This window comes from Phocoena phocoena, chromosome 18 (genome assembly GCF_963924675.1).
Source record: "Phocoena phocoena chromosome 18, mPhoPho1.1, whole genome shotgun sequence".
In the NCBI taxonomy this organism is placed as follows: domain Eukaryota; kingdom Metazoa; phylum Chordata; class Mammalia; order Artiodactyla; family Phocoenidae; genus Phocoena; species Phocoena phocoena.
Window position 1 is genome coordinate 17879759 of NC_089236.1, and position 15552 is coordinate 17895310.

The window sequence follows — 15552 nt, forward strand, 5'->3', positions numbered from 1 at the left end:
CTGGTAGAGGGAGATGATGGGTTTATTGTAGAACAGACACATTCATTCTGATTTATTTGTTGTTCCTCTGTAGTAATGTTTCCAGGAAGGAAAAGGCCATACATCTTTGAGATTTATCAGTACTTAAGAAATTCATGAAAATATGGACATGGAGTAAGATTCAGAAAAAGGGCTAAAAATTGAATTCTGAGGAATTCTCTGCATTTGAGCAGTGGTAACAAGGGAAAAGGAACCAGCCAAGGAGTTTTTTAAAGTAGAGAGACGGAAATATAAATTGTGAAGCAAAGAGTGGGGAAAAAAATAAGGCAGAGATTTAGCAGGCTCTAGATCATACAGAGTCTTGTGTACCACCTTAGGACTCATGTATCCTCTTTATGTAGCTGAGAGGGAGCTACATTATGGTTTGATAATTTATACCAATTATGAGTGGAGTGTAGATTTTAGAGGAAAGTGGAGTTGAGAAGACAGATCGGTGTTGATTTTGTGGTGTGAATGAGAGAAAATGAGGACCAGAACCAGAGCTTAGACATTAGCAATAAAAAGACAAGGGAGGACTGTAGAAATGTTTAGATGATAAATTTGCTGGTTTTGATATGGGTGGTGAGAGAGAAGAGAGGAGTCAGGGATAGTACCCAAATTTCTAACTGGGGTCTTAGGGTAGGACACAACAGAAAAGAAGAATAGCAGCAAGGAGAGGTATAAAACAGCAGGACATGGGCTTCCCTGGTGGCGTAGTGGTTGAGAGTCCACCTGCCGATGCAGGGGACGTGGGTTTGTGGCCCGGTCCGGGAAGATCCCACATGCCATGGAGTGGCTGGGCCCGTGAGCCATGGCCGCTGAGCCTGCGCGTCTGGAGCCTGTGCTCCGCAACGGGAGAGGCCACGGCAGTGAGAGGCCCGTGTACCGCAAAAAAAAAAAAACAGGACCGACTTCATTTATGAGACAGTCACTAGTGAGACTGCTGGAGAAGCTGCGTTAGGGTGTGGAGAGAATTAGTTGGTTTATGGACATTCGTATGCCTTTGTGACATTAGAAGAATCACTAGATATTGACCCCCGAGGACTAGAGAAGAAATCTGGACTGATTCAGGTCAGTCTGTGTTCATTTGCTTTCTAGTTATTGTGCTTCTTAGAAAAGTTAAGGTGCAATTGCAGTGATTCTGCAGCATTTGGTTTTCCTGTCCTTTCTGAGTTGTTCATCCATGGCTTGACATGCACAGATAATTTTGAGTATTACCTAACTTTTGATACAAATCTGCTGCTGTTACAAATGAAGTTAATCAGTTGTAGCAGATTGGTTATGTGCTGAGACTTGATGGTTAGTGACACTTGATGATATGTCAGGGGTCCCCGAGACCACCTTCAGGTTCAATGATTGGCTAGAAGGAATCACTGAGAAGCTTTTACACTCATGCTTGTAATTTATAGCAAAAGGGTACTGATTTGTTTAGGGAAAACTCAGTCTTTTGCTTCCTGTATAGGGAAAACCCCAGTTCTTCCCTACGGTGCATCTCCCTCCTATGTGTCTCCTTCACTACTTGTACAGAACACTTCACTGCTCATACTTCTTGTCACCAGATGTGTTGAGCAGGGCTGGGCGGGAGGGTTCCCCACAACAACAAGCAAGTCTCTCTGACCCACTAGGTGTCCTACAATTTAATTCAGTTCCAACACTACCCAGAAATAGTGTCAGATCCCACAGGTTAAGGACTCAGGCCCATGTGATGGCCACCTCTTCCCCCAGCCCACAGGCACACTTCAGATGCCAGTCACAAAGTCACAAGCCCTGTGCTTCTGACCACCCAGCTATAGATTAGAGGTTTCAAAGACCCCCTCCTTGGGTTCTATTAATTTGCTAGAGCAGCTCAAAGAACTCAGGGAAACAGTTACATTTACTAGTTCATTAAAGGATATGATAAAAGATACAGATGAACAGCCAGATGAAGAGATACATAGGGCGGGATCTGGGAGGGTCCTATCCCCATGAAGTTGGGGTATGTCAGCCTCCTGGTGTGGGTGTGTTCGCCAGCCAGGAAGCTTTTCAAACCCCCTACTGTTGGGATTTCATGGAGGTTTCCAAAGGTAGGCATGATCAGTTGTTAACTCTGCTTCTAGCCCCTGTCCACTCTCTGGAGAGTGAGGAGCAGGGCTGAAATTTCCAGGCTTCTAATCATGGCTCGGTCTTTCCGGTGACCATCCTTCGTCCAGGAGCCCTCCAGGAGGCCGTCCAGAGTTACCTCATTAGAGCAAGAGACGCTCCTAGTGCTCATATTGCTTAGGACATTACAAGGGTGTCAAGGATGGGGTCAAAGACCAGATACTAGAACAAGAGATGCTCCTAATGTTCTTATCACTTAGGAATGTATAAGGTTTTAGAGCTCTGTGCTAGAAACTGGGGGCAGAGACTAGTATATTTCTTACCATTTCACAAGATTAAAATCAACAAAGGCTAAAGGTACATAGGGCAGAGTTTAGGAGGACCCAGGTGCAACTTTCCAGTTGTCCTTTCCCAGTAGATTGGTAAGGACAATGCTTTATTCTCCCATCAACCATGTGTGGCGACACATATCAAGTATTACCAACCAGGAAGCTCCTGAACTTTGATGTGTCCAGGGTTTTTACTGGGGAGTCAGTCACATAGGCTGACTGACCTTAACTACTCAGTCTCTATCCCCTCCCAGGAGTCAGACTGATACAGTGTGGCCCAGGGTCTCAGGAATACAATGTTATTAAGCAGGATAATCCTAGGGCTCAGAGGTTATCTTGAAGGAGCTAATCAAGGACCAGTCCTTTCTTTGGAATGTATAGGATTTGAGCACCTGAGCTTACTCAGTTACCCTTTACTGCATATAAGGATAAGTATACAGTTTTAACTTGGTTCAGCTCTAGTTGTCTCTAAAGCATGTGTGATGTTGACATTCCATAGACATTCTACAGACACCTACTAGGAAATGGTGTACATGTTAATAGCAGTTTTCGGTAAGGGTGCCTGCCTAACAGGACATTATTTGTTAGCATATTTACTGGAGGTGGTAAAAATTGGTAAATCTCTCTTTGAGCTGAGTATATTATTCTTTGGAGACTTCGGATTGCTAGAGATTTTCCTTTGGTTCATAAGATACCAGTTTTCAAGAAGTTTGTTCAATGCATTGACCCTTTGAGTTGCCTATCTTTTCCGTATATATGTGTCTCATACTGTGTGTCTAGAGATCAGCTTTCTAGCAGTCTTCAAGTACATGAAATATTGCTGAAGTAAAAAATTTTAAATGTTTCTAGCCCAGAAAAACAGACATAGTGAAAAATAAAGTAGCTCAGGATTGCCAAAGACTTCATTGGCACATGATTAATCTGACTATTACCTGGAAGGAAAAGAGTGCACTCATTGACTATTAGTGACTGTAAAAGCCAGGCATTTTACCATAGAAATCCAGAAAAAGGGAAAAACCAAGAAAAAAGAATATTGGAGGAGGTGTAAAATAGCAGAAGCAGCTCAGATGGGAAAAGGCAGCAAAAGGTAAAATTACAAATGTCAGAGACATTGAGCAGCTGTTAGCCTGATTATGGAGATGAGGAAAGCAAACTGATGAAAATAGAAAAAACTAGAATAGCCTGATAATCTTGTGCTGTGAATTTCAAAGTTTTAAAGCATTTTTAAAATGAGATTTTCGGTGAAGGCCCAATATATTATAAAACAAAATTAAAGAGAGACTAGAAGAGTCTTTACAGCTTCAGGGGGCCTGAGACCTAGCTATAGCTTACTTTCCCCCACCAGCCTTTGAGGTGGTGTCATGAAGATCTAACCAAAAACCATTAATTGATCTCAGCTTAGAAATCTTAAATATTTCATTTTTCTAGGCTACTGTATATTAGAAAAGAATGGTTTTCTGCTAATAGTAGGGAGCTATAATGGAAAAAAATTACCTTTCATTTAGCAGCTTCCTAAAACATCACAGGCCAAGGCAACCAAGTATTGTTCTGCACAGTATTCCATTTTGTGGCTATGGTTTATTCAAACACACTATTTTGGGTAGGCATTTAGACCATTTCTTGAATTTTGCAAATATGAATAATGTAGCGGGCAGTAATCCTGTGTGTTTTCATATTACTGGAGATAATATTTCAGGGTAAATTCTTAGAAGCAGATTGCTAGGTCAAAGAGTGAATGCATTATAATTTTTGTTATACACTGCCAAATTCCCTGCCTTAGGGGCTGTGCCATTTGCATTCCCAGCAGCAACATACAAAAGTGACTTTCTTCATGGCCTTGTCCATGTGTTGTCATTTTAAAATTTTTGCCACTCTATGAGAAACTGTATCTCATTTTTTTTTTTTTTTTTTTTTTTTTTTTTTTCGCGGTACGCGGGCCTCTCACTGTTGTGGCCTCTCCCATTGCGGAGCACAGGCTCCGGATGCGCAGGCTCAGCGGCCATGGCTCATGGGCCCAGCTGCTCTGCAGCATGTGGGATCTTCCCGGACCGGGGCACGAACCCGTGTCCCCTGCATCGGCAGGCGGACTCTCAACCACTGCGCCACCAGGGAAGCCCTGTGTCTCATTTTTAGTATGTGTTTCACTTGTTGTGAGTGAAGTTGACCTTGATTTCATATGTTGAAGAACCATTTTTACATCTTTGCAAACAGCCTGTTCATCTTTATTATTCATTTTCCATCAGATTTTTGGTCTCTTTTCCTTGGCTTTTAAGAGCTCTTTATGTATTAAGGACATTAACTATTTGTGATATATTATATATATATAGTCAAATATTTTCCTAATTTGTCCTTTGGCTTTGATATATTTTGCCATGCAGTTTTCTCCTTTTTATGTAATCAGATTTATCAGTCATTCTTTTTGTTGAATCTAGATTTTTTTCCTGAGTTATAGATGGGTTTTTTTGTTTTTGTTTTTTTTGCGGTACGCGGGCCTCTCACTGCTGTGGCCTCTCCCGTTGCGGAGCGCAGGCCCAGTGGCCATGGCTCACAGGCCCAGCCGCTCCGCGGCTTGTGGGATCCTCCTGGACCGGGCCACAAACCCGCGTCCCCTGCATTGGCAGGCAGACTCTCAACCACTGCACCACCAGGGAAGCCCTATAGATGTTTTATTATGTTAAGGAAATATCCGTAAAATCCCATTTTGAGTGTTGACATCAAGAATGAGTGTTGGAATTTTTCAGTGTCTATGGAGATGATTATATGATTTTCTCCGTAAGTCTATTAATATGACATATATTGATATTCCTAAAATTGAAACATCCTTGCATTCCTTGAGAAATCTCTCTTGATTATCATATATTATTTTCTTAATGTAGTATGGGATCCTTTTCACTAATATTTTATTCAGAATTTTTACATCTCTATTCACATAAGAGATACTGGTCTACAGTTTTTTTATGCTATCTTTATTCGGTATTAATATTGTATTTTTATTGCATTTTAAAAGTTTAGGTATTAACATTATGCTTCATTTGTTTTCTATGCTCTGGAACAATTTATATAGCCTGGGGTCTATCTGATCTTTGAAGATTTGGTAGTTTCCCTCTTGAAACCTTTTGGGTCTTGATACTTGTGTGATTAATTCCCTGATAATTTTCTCTATTTTTGCTATTGAAATTGGCTTGTTTAAGCTCTGAATTTCTAGTGAGGTTAGTTTTTTGTAAACTACTGTCCTAGGAAATTATTCATTTCATCTAGGTTTTCAATTTTGCTTGCATTTAAGTATGCAAAGTAATCTCTTTATGATTTTTTTGTTTTAATTTACTGTTTCAAGAGTTATTTTCTTCATTATCTCTTATTTTGTACATTTGTGCTCCTCCTACCACTTCTCTAATTAAGTTAACTAGGACATTTTTTCAACTTTTTCAAAGAACTAGGATTCTGATTTTTAATTAGATCTGTGATTTTTCTGTTCTTTACTTCATTACTTTCTACTTTTGAATTTACTGTTTCTTTTTGCTTTCTTTTGGTTTGCTGTGTTCTTTTTTTTTTTTAAATTTATTTATTTTTGGCTGCGTTGGGTCTTCATTGCTGCGCACGGGCTTTCTCTAGTTGCGGTGAGGAGGGCTACTCTTCCTTGTGGTGTGTGGGCTTCTCATTGCAGTGAATTCTCTTGTTGTGGAGCACAGTCTCTAGGTGCACGGGCCTCAGTAGTTGTGACTCGCAGGCTCAGTAGTTGTGGCTTGCAGGCTCAGTAGCTGTGGCTCGGGGGCTCTAGGGCTCAGGCTCAGTAGTTGTGGCACACGGGCTTAGTTGTTCTGCGGCATGTGAGATCTTTCCATCCCAGGGCTTGAACCCGTGTCTCCTGCACTGTGCCACCAGGGAAGTCCCTGCTCTGTTCTTTCTCTAGCTTTTTATTTGGGATCTATTTTCATTCTTTTAAGTTCTGTTGTATACATTTTTAAGGCTATGAACTTGCCTTTGAACACTGCTTTAGGTAAATCCCATAGATTCTGATATGTGGTGTTTTCATTATAATTTTCTAGAAATTTTTTTTCTGTTTTGTTGTTTTTTTTTTTAATCCAAGAGTTGTTTAATATAAGGCTCTTAAATTTCCATGTGGTATTTTGGTATTTATTAATATCTAATTTTATTGCCTTGTAATAGTTTTATAATATTTCTGCTTTATGTAATTGATGTTTTCTTTGGACCTAATAATATTTTTGTGCTCCATTTGCAAGTTTATTATCTGTTATCAGGTTTAAATTTTGATGTATATTTATAAAATCTGTATCCTCACTTTTTATCTACTTGACTTCTCATACTGACAACAGTGTATGAAAAATCTTTTATCAGTATATTTTTATTTTTTTCTTGCATCTTTTTCTCCTTTGTAGTGGTATTTACAGGGTTACTTGGTGAATAGATGTTTCTAACAGTTACATATTCATTATAAATTGTGGGATATAGCTTTACAAAGTAGCCTTCTTTATTCTTTGTAATACTTTGTAGAATGAATTCTACTGGTCTGCTAACAGGATTGCAGTCTCTGCTTTGTTATCATTTACTTGGTGTACCTTTGCTTGTTCCTTTACTTTTAGCCTTTTTAAATGACTGTTTTAGGTGTGTCTCTTGTATACAACATAGAATTTTGGGTTTTGTTTTAGGAGCCAATTTGAAAATCTTTTTATTGTTACAGGTGAGTTAAGCCTATTTCATATTGTTTGATATGTTTGGTTTCAATTCTGTCCTGTTATTTTGTGTTATAATTTCTGTGTGTTTTATTTTCTACTTAGTGTTCTTTCTTCTCTCTTTTAAAAATTTCTTTTGGTATTTAGGAATGTTTGTTTTTGTTCTAATGTTACCTTTATACTTATACCTTTTATAATGCCTTTTGTTTTTTTACTGTCTGGTTTGATAGGTTTAAATGGTATTTTTTGACTCCTGTCTTTACCCATACAGCAAGTGATGAGCTTATTTCTGTTTTCTCTTTTCTCTCACCTCATTCTCCCATTTTTGAATCTAGGTTTGTGTCTTTTGTCCAGTTTGGGAAGTTTTCCGTCATTATTTCTTCAGATATTTTTTTCAGCTTCACCTCTCTTTCTGGGACTCTGTTGACATAAATGTTATTATATCTTTTGTTATCATCCTACAATTCCCTAAAGCTCTGTTCATTCTTTGCAGTCTTTTTTTTTCTTGCCCAATTGGATGATTTGTATTGATCTGTCTTTGAGTTAGTACATTTTGTTTTTTCTTTCCCTTCTACTATTGAGTCCTTCCAGTGAGTTTTAAATTTTGGTTACTGAGTTTATTAGTTTTAAAATCCATTTGGTTCTTCTTTATTTTTCCTATTTCTTTGCTGAGACTTACTATATTTCACTTGTTTCAAATGTGTTCATAATTGTGTGCTGAAGTAGTTTAATGACAGTTACTTTAAAATCCTGTCAGATAATTCCAATATCTGCGTCATCTCAGTGTTGGCATCTCTTGACTTTCTTTTCGTTTCTCAGTTGAGGTGATCCTGGTTCTTGATATGATGAGTTATTTTCAGCTGTAGCCTGCATTTTGAGTGTTATGTTATGAGACTCTGATTTCTATTTAAATCTTGCTACCTGTTACTGCCAGACTTGGTAGTAGACAAGCTTCACTCACACACACAGCATCTGTAGACACCTTCCAGCAAGGAGGCTTTCCTTGTGGGGGTAGGATGATACATGGATGGAGTTCTCAGGCATACCTTCTGTCCTCCCATTTATCAAGTGCAATATTTCAGTTTTTCTGGAACATATAACATTTAAATTATTCTTCCACTCTTATCTTCACATTTGTGTTAGTTTTTGATCTACAGTGAAATATTTCTTCGGTTATCTCTTAGTTGAATGAAGCTCATCCTCTGGTAAAGGTGTCAGCAAATTTTTCTGTAGAAGACAGATAGTAAATCTTGTAGGCTTTTTGAGCCACATGGTCTCTGCCCCACTAAAGTGGAGTCGTTTTACTAGGATATGTTACCTTTAAGCTCTTCACTCTGCTCTTCTCTGAAGTCTCACATAGCCTTAGGGCAGGAGGTCCAGACAAAAGGTAGAATTTAGTTTTTTCTCTTCTTACAGGTAATTTGAAATTTGTAGGATTCTCAGACTCCTAGCATTGTTGAAGGTGCAGGCTATATGTGGTTTTATTTGCTCTTGTTAATCCATATACTTTTTTGAAGGTTACATGGAGAGATTTGAATTCAGGTGGCTGCTGTTATTTTAGAGCAACTAATGTCTTTAATTTGAATATTCTAATAGGAAACATCTCTGGATTTCACATGAGATCAGGCCTGTGCTTACATTCCTCTGTGAAGACACCAAGGAAAACTACATATAAGCTTTTTGACTTTGAATGAGTCAACAAACCTGAGCCTGTTTTTTGTTTTTTATTATTTGCAAAATTAGATGGGTGTAAGGCATGGTTTATACTGTATGCTCTTCAATTGGGACATTTTTCAAGAGATTTACAAATAATTAATTTTTTCCCCAAAGTTAAAATGCCAAGTCATTTCTTTTATGTTTACTTTAATAGTCTGAAAAATTACATTGCTAAACATGTTTAAAAACTACTAATATGGATAAATGATCTCTTTGGGCTCTTCTAAACTGGAAGCAGCATGATATATTGGTCTCATTCCATGTATAAAGTGTTTCCTTGTGATTATTGGGTATTTAGTTTGTGGGGGCAGGGAGAATTACTTTTCTGCCTATTTTTAAATTTATCTGCCTAATAGATAGATATGGAAGTTGGGGTAGAAGTTGTCCCAGACTTCTGTGTCTCACTTTTGTGAAGAGTGGCCTGAGGTAGCCATTGAGAGAGTTTTATCTACTACGTAGTAGATGTATCAGCTTAGCAGATATTTTTGCTATCAAGCGAAAACAAAATTCAGTTACTTTTTATGTCACCATTCCATAAGTGTGTTATGTATCTCAAACATTCAAACAAATATATTAAATGGTAATTCTTTTTTATTTCCTGAAGATTCTTGTGGATACTGTTTGGGCACTGTCATACCTGACAGATGGAGGTAATGAGCAGATACAGATGGTTATTGATTCAGGGGTTGTGCCATTTCTTGTGCCCCTTCTGAGCCACCAGGAAGTGAAAGTTCAAGTAAGTACTTAAACATTTTTTCTTACTTGTGTAAAGTTTGTATTTGCTATAACCAGTTAACTTGTACAACCAGGCTTCAGTTCTGTCTATATGCACATTTCTTCAATATTTCTTGTGCTCTTTTACTGAATCTGCTTTTGTTGATTTCTAAATCTTCATCTCATCCGGATTCTTTCCTGAGTTGCAGACTCATGTAGCCAATTGTCCTTGAGTCCTTAGACATATCCTCTAAGAACTCCATTGTCATTTCAACCAGACGGAAATGAACATACCATCTTCTCCCACAAACCTGTTCCTCTTCCTATATCCCCTTTCAGTGGACAGCATAGTCCAAGCTAGAAACCTTGATATTCCTCCTCTTGTCTCCCCTCCATTACAAAACCCTGTCAATCCTTATTATATAGCTTTCAAATCTGTTTTCTCCTTGTATCTAGAGCCACTGATTTAGTTCAAGATTTATTTTCTTTCCTCTGGATAATTGCAAAAGCTTCCAAACTGCATTTTCTCCTCTCCCTCTTGTTTCTCCTCACTCTAATTAGGGGTACATGGCTGATAGATCTGTTCATCCCACTTCAGCCAAAGTGACTTTCTAGATAGAAATGTGTGACCGTTAGAGGCCTTTATTAAAATCTGTGGTACCAATTTACTAGTAGGTAAAAATAGCTGTTAAAAAAGGACCTTTACAATTTTTATTTTAATATTTTTTCCAGCTATTTTCCACACAATTTTTCTATATAGTTCCAGTTTTCATAAAACTGTTGTTTAAAGTTCAAAACTACTTTCCAGTTCAGTGAAATGATTTGTGTAAGAATGCAGTAAATTTTAATCATTCACCCTTTGCATTTTTACATTTTCTAAGGATTATAAAAAGCATAGTATCAGTTTCATCATAAACAAATTTATAGAAAACATTTTATCCCCACCCCAGACAGCAGCACTCAGAGCGGTTGGCAACATAGTGACAGGTACCGACGAGCAGACCCAGGTTGTTCTCAACTGCGATGTCCTGTCACACTTCCCAAATCTCTTATCACATCCAAAAGAGAAGATAAATAAGGTAAGGCGTATAACAGCCTTGTCAGTGCATTTCTTTCTCTTTGTATATCTCAATTTTGACTGCCTTCTTGTTTCTGTTTCTATTCCTGTTTGCTTGTGTTTCTCTTCAAAACCACTCTAGTTAAAGATGAGAATTATTTCAAATCACCTCTGCAGTTATTTTGTTTCAGTTGTTAATTGCTTGCTATTAAGTGCTGTCATGATCATCACAGAATAAAATTATTTGTATATTAACCAATTTTTTTTATTTCAATAGATTGAGTAGTAGCAAATTAGTAGCCACTAGGTGAGAGTACATATGAAATTTTCCATTGGGTGGCCGGTATCTTTTTTTTTTTGCTGGTGTTTTTTTTTTTTTTTTCTCACTGTTGTGGCCTCTCCCATTGCGGAGCGCAGGCTCAGCGGCCATGGCTCACAGGCCCAGCCGCTCCACGGCATGTGGGATCTTCCCGGGCCGGGGCACGAACCCGTGTCCCCTGCATCGGCAGGCGGACTCTCAACCACTGCGCCACCAGGGAAGCCCCACTGGTGTGTTTTATAAACAAATAGATCATAGTTTAATCTCCCTATGAAATGAGATTGAACGAAAAACTGCAGTGCCTAAATTAAAGGATCATTAAAATTGTTTTTTTTTTAAAAAAAGATTTTAAGCTTAAGATACAATCTTACTGATAAATATGTGCTTAAGTACTTCATTCTTCATGTCTGGCTTATTTCACATTGCATGTTTTCAAGGTTCATCCATGTTGGAGCATGTATCAGAACGTCATTCCTTTTTATGGCTGAATAAATATCCCATTGTGCCTATATACCATATTTTGTTTATTCGTCCATTTGTTGATGGATACTTGGATTGTTTCTACCTTTTGGCTACTATGAATAGTAATGCTGCTAGGAACATTGGTTTGAGTCCCTGCTTTTAGTTCCTTTGGGTATATATCTATGAGTAGAATTGTCAAGTCATAGGGTAATTGCATGTTCAAGTTTTTGAGGAACCACCATGCTCTTTTCCATAGGAGCTGCACCATTTTACATTCCTACAAGCAATGTTATAAGGGATCCAGTTCCTTTTTTTAATTATTATTATAGCCACCCAGTACTGTGAAGTGGGGTCTCGTGATTTTGATTTGCATTTAATTTAATACAGTTTTATCTGCCTGAAATGCCACTATCCCTCAAATAACAAAACTGATCATTTCTTCTTTGTCATAATTATATTTATGTAGTTGCATGACTATAATTTGACAGTTGGATTCTTTTTTAATATTTATTTATTTATTCATTCATTCATTTTGTCTGCTCCGGGTCCCAGTTGTGGTATGTGGAATCTGAGTTTCCTGACTAGGGATTGAACCCAGGCCACGGCAGTGAAAGCACTGAATCCTAATCACTAGACCACCAGGGTACTCTCCTACAGTCTTTTCATTGTAGAGGAGGAAGAAGATACACATTTGACACTAAACTTATAATAAACCTATTTGTTCGTGACATAAATCATTTAAGGTTACAATAAAATTTGTTATATAGACCATCCTAGACTAGTTAGAAGCTTAAGTTGTAAATATATCTTGCAAGTAAAATTTTTTTTTAATTATTTATTTTCTTTATATTTTTGGCTGCACTGGGTCTTAGTTGTGGCACGTGGGATCTTTGTTGAGGCATGCGGGATCTTCCGTTGGGGCGCTCTGGCTTCTCTCTAGTTGTAGTGTGCGGGTTTTCTCTGTCTAGTTGTGGCACGCGGACTCCAGAGCATGTGGGCTCTATAGTTTTGTGGCACGCGTGCTCTCTCGTTGAGGCGCGCAAGCTCAGTAGTTGTGGTGTGTGGGCTTAGTTACTGCCCCATGGCATTTGGGATCTTCCCAGACCAGGGATCGGACCCACGTCCCCTGCATTGGAAGGCAGATTCTTTACCACTGGACCACCAGGGAAGTCCCTGCAAGTAAATATTTTTACAATAAAATAATTCAGCTTTCTTAGAAGTAGTTTTAACACAAAGTATTAGGAAAGTCCGTCTTCTATTTATTTCTATCATCTGTCTTTTAGAGGGAGCTCATGCACAAAAAATACAAGGTCCACGAATAAAGTCTTTTGTCTGTTTTTTTCACCGCCATATCACCATTGTCTAAAATAGTGCCTCCGGTATAGTCCTAGGTATCTATATTATTGAAGGTTATGCTAGGTTAATGGGTCCAGCTATTATGGATAGAAGTTTCCTTATATGTTTAAAATGGGAGATTCTATATAACCTAATCACTCTTAGATGCGTTTCCCTTAATGCAGCTGAGGTGACTTGTTACTGTATATATAAACTACATTAAAATAAAAATATAAACACATTAAAGATACAATTTTTCAAATAAAGTTGCCCTTTATTTTGTTCAATTATAGGAAGCAGTGTGGTTCCTTTCCAACATTACAGCAGGCAACCAGCAACAAGTTCAAGCTGTAATAGATGCTGGATTAATCCCTATGATTATTCATCAACTTGCCAAGGTCAGTCATTGTTATGAGTTCATCGTGTCTGTTAATATATTATAACCAAGACTGTTTGACCAAAAAATTCATTTTAACATTTCTTTTTGAACCTTCAGGGGGACTTTGGAACACAAAAAGAAGCTGCTTGGGCAATTAGCAACTTAACGATAAGTGGCAGAAAAGATCAAGTGAGTTTGGAAAAAAACTGTTAATAGTTGTTAATACTGGAAAGCATACTACTCTCTTAGGTTTAGGAGTTGTTGATTGTTTATTAGCCCCGTACTGTGTTCTTTTGGGGGAAAAGATAATTATATAAATAAGAGTATCTCTTCTCTTCTGTTGTCTAGGTTGAGTACCTTGTACAGCAGAATGTAATACCACCATTCTGTAATTTACTGTCAGTAAAAGATTCTCAAGTTGTTCAGGTGGTTCTAGATGGTCTGAAAAACATTCTGATAATGGCTGGTGATGAAGCAAGCACAATAGCTGAAATAATAGAAGAATGCGGAGGTAAGAGGGTTGATTAAAGAAAAATAGTTGAGCACTGGAACTCTGAAACATTAGTTCCTTTACAGACAGCTAATTAGAAAGAAAACTTAGGATATATTGCTATTAATATTAACATCATCTGAGGATGTTGCTATTCTTTGTTTGCTATATTAGTAGTCCAAGAAGATTTTCCAGAAAACAACCGGTTGTGAAAGTCACGCCATAACATTCCTAGAGATTGACAATGCTTTTCAGGAAACACAAATACTCCTCCTGAAGTCACATTGCATAAGAGCAAATTAAAAGCTCTGAAAACCACTATAATAGAGAAACTTACAGGCTTTGTTTAATTCGGCATTTCTCAAACTCCTTGACAGTAAAACACTTGTTTTCATATTATACCTATTATCATGTGATTCTGTGGACCTCACTTTGTGAAATATTATTCCATATATTGGAATAGGTTATGGAAAAGGTTAATGATTTCACAGTCATCTAGATATTTTGTTTCAGTCTTATGATTGCTAGAACTCCATGCTAGGGTTATTACTACAGAAATTACTTTGAAATTTTAATAAGAAAGAACTGTGATTTGAAATACTATATCATTATTTTCTCTGGTAATGACATATGAAGCATATATTTTAAAATTCTGTTTTTAAAGGTGCCTGTTAAATGTGTACTAAATTGCTCAAACCTTAAATTAACTTATCTTAATGTCATGTTTTATTTTATATGTTTTGTTGACTAATTTGTTCGATTATACTACCGAGTTTATTTTTTTAAGAGAAAACAAATGTGATAGCATCATAGAATGTTCAGACTGGAAGTATTTTCTTAATAACAAGAAGAAAATATTCTGGAGATGTTAAGGAGTTTTGTCCATGGTCAGGGAAGTAGTTAGTGATAGGAGCATAATTAAAAGCCAGATTTTCTTACTGTACTACTGTTACTTCACTGTTTATTTTGTTTTAAGATGTTTTACTTTTTAAATAATTTGAAATGAACATTGTAGTCTGGTTCAGAACAACTTAACCCAGAGAGTTTGAACTTGTTACTCCAGCTTTTTATCAAGATAGTTGCTTCTGTCTATGAGATAAATACTTATAATTAAGATACATATTTACTTAGCATTTTATGATTTTATAAGGTACTCTACATGCATTATCTTTGACACCGATTTTCCCATTTTTCTGGTTTGAATATTACTATATAAAAACTGAAACTATTTCAAAATAACTTAGCTAAAAAGACATTTCAAGGAAGAATATTTATTACTAAGGATTTAATAGACTTATGTACATGATACATGGAGTAAATATATTGGGAATATAAATAAAGGCAATCTATAGTTACCTTTCTGAAAAAATATTTCCCAGATTCACTGTAGCTATAGGACATAAGCACCCTGTTCATTTTTTTTTTTTTAAAGAAATTATTTCAGGGACTTCCCTGGTGGTCCAGTGGTTAAGACACTGTGCTTACACTGCAGGGGTCATGGGTTCGATCCCTGGTTGGGGAAGTTCCACATGCCCCATGATGCGGCCAAAAAAAAAAAAAAAAGAAATTTACTTCAAAATTTAAAGCTTTACCTTATATTTATATCAATCATTAAGTAACATTTGGAAAACAAAGAGAAGGATAAAAATTACTGTGTGCAACAGTATGATTATATTAAAGGAGTCCTGGGGTGGGGGGTGGCAGAGATCTTGGTTCTAGTTCTGTCGCTAACTTGCCATGTAACCTGAAATAAATCCCTTTACATCTCTGTGCCACAGCTTCCTCATCTGTCAAATGGGGTATTTAGGTGTTTTTTAAGCTGCCTGCCTCAGGGACCAGGATACCTCTAGGGCTTCTAAAGAGGAAGAAATTAGTGGGATGCTGGCCCTCTAACCAGAGCAGCTCAGGGTTTTATCTGTATTTTAGATGAATTGTCATCTTTGGAGGGTGGTGGGAGGGTGTT

General features: G+C 37.4%; 1 protein-coding gene across 1 annotated transcript in view; it reads left to right on the forward strand.

Moving 5' to 3' along the window:
* Positions 1–15552, forward strand: part of KPNA3 (karyopherin subunit alpha 3) — an 86091-nt gene that overhangs the window by 69258 nt on the left and 1281 nt on the right. Inside the window, exons 11-15 of the mRNA XM_065896206.1 lie at positions 9438–9569; positions 10498–10626; positions 13014–13118; positions 13217–13288; positions 13448–13610. Coding sequence (XP_065752278.1) covers positions 9438–9569; positions 10498–10626; positions 13014–13118; positions 13217–13288; positions 13448–13610 — 601 coding nt within the window. The remainder of the gene's footprint in view (positions 1–9437; positions 9570–10497; positions 10627–13013; positions 13119–13216; positions 13289–13447; positions 13611–15552) is intronic.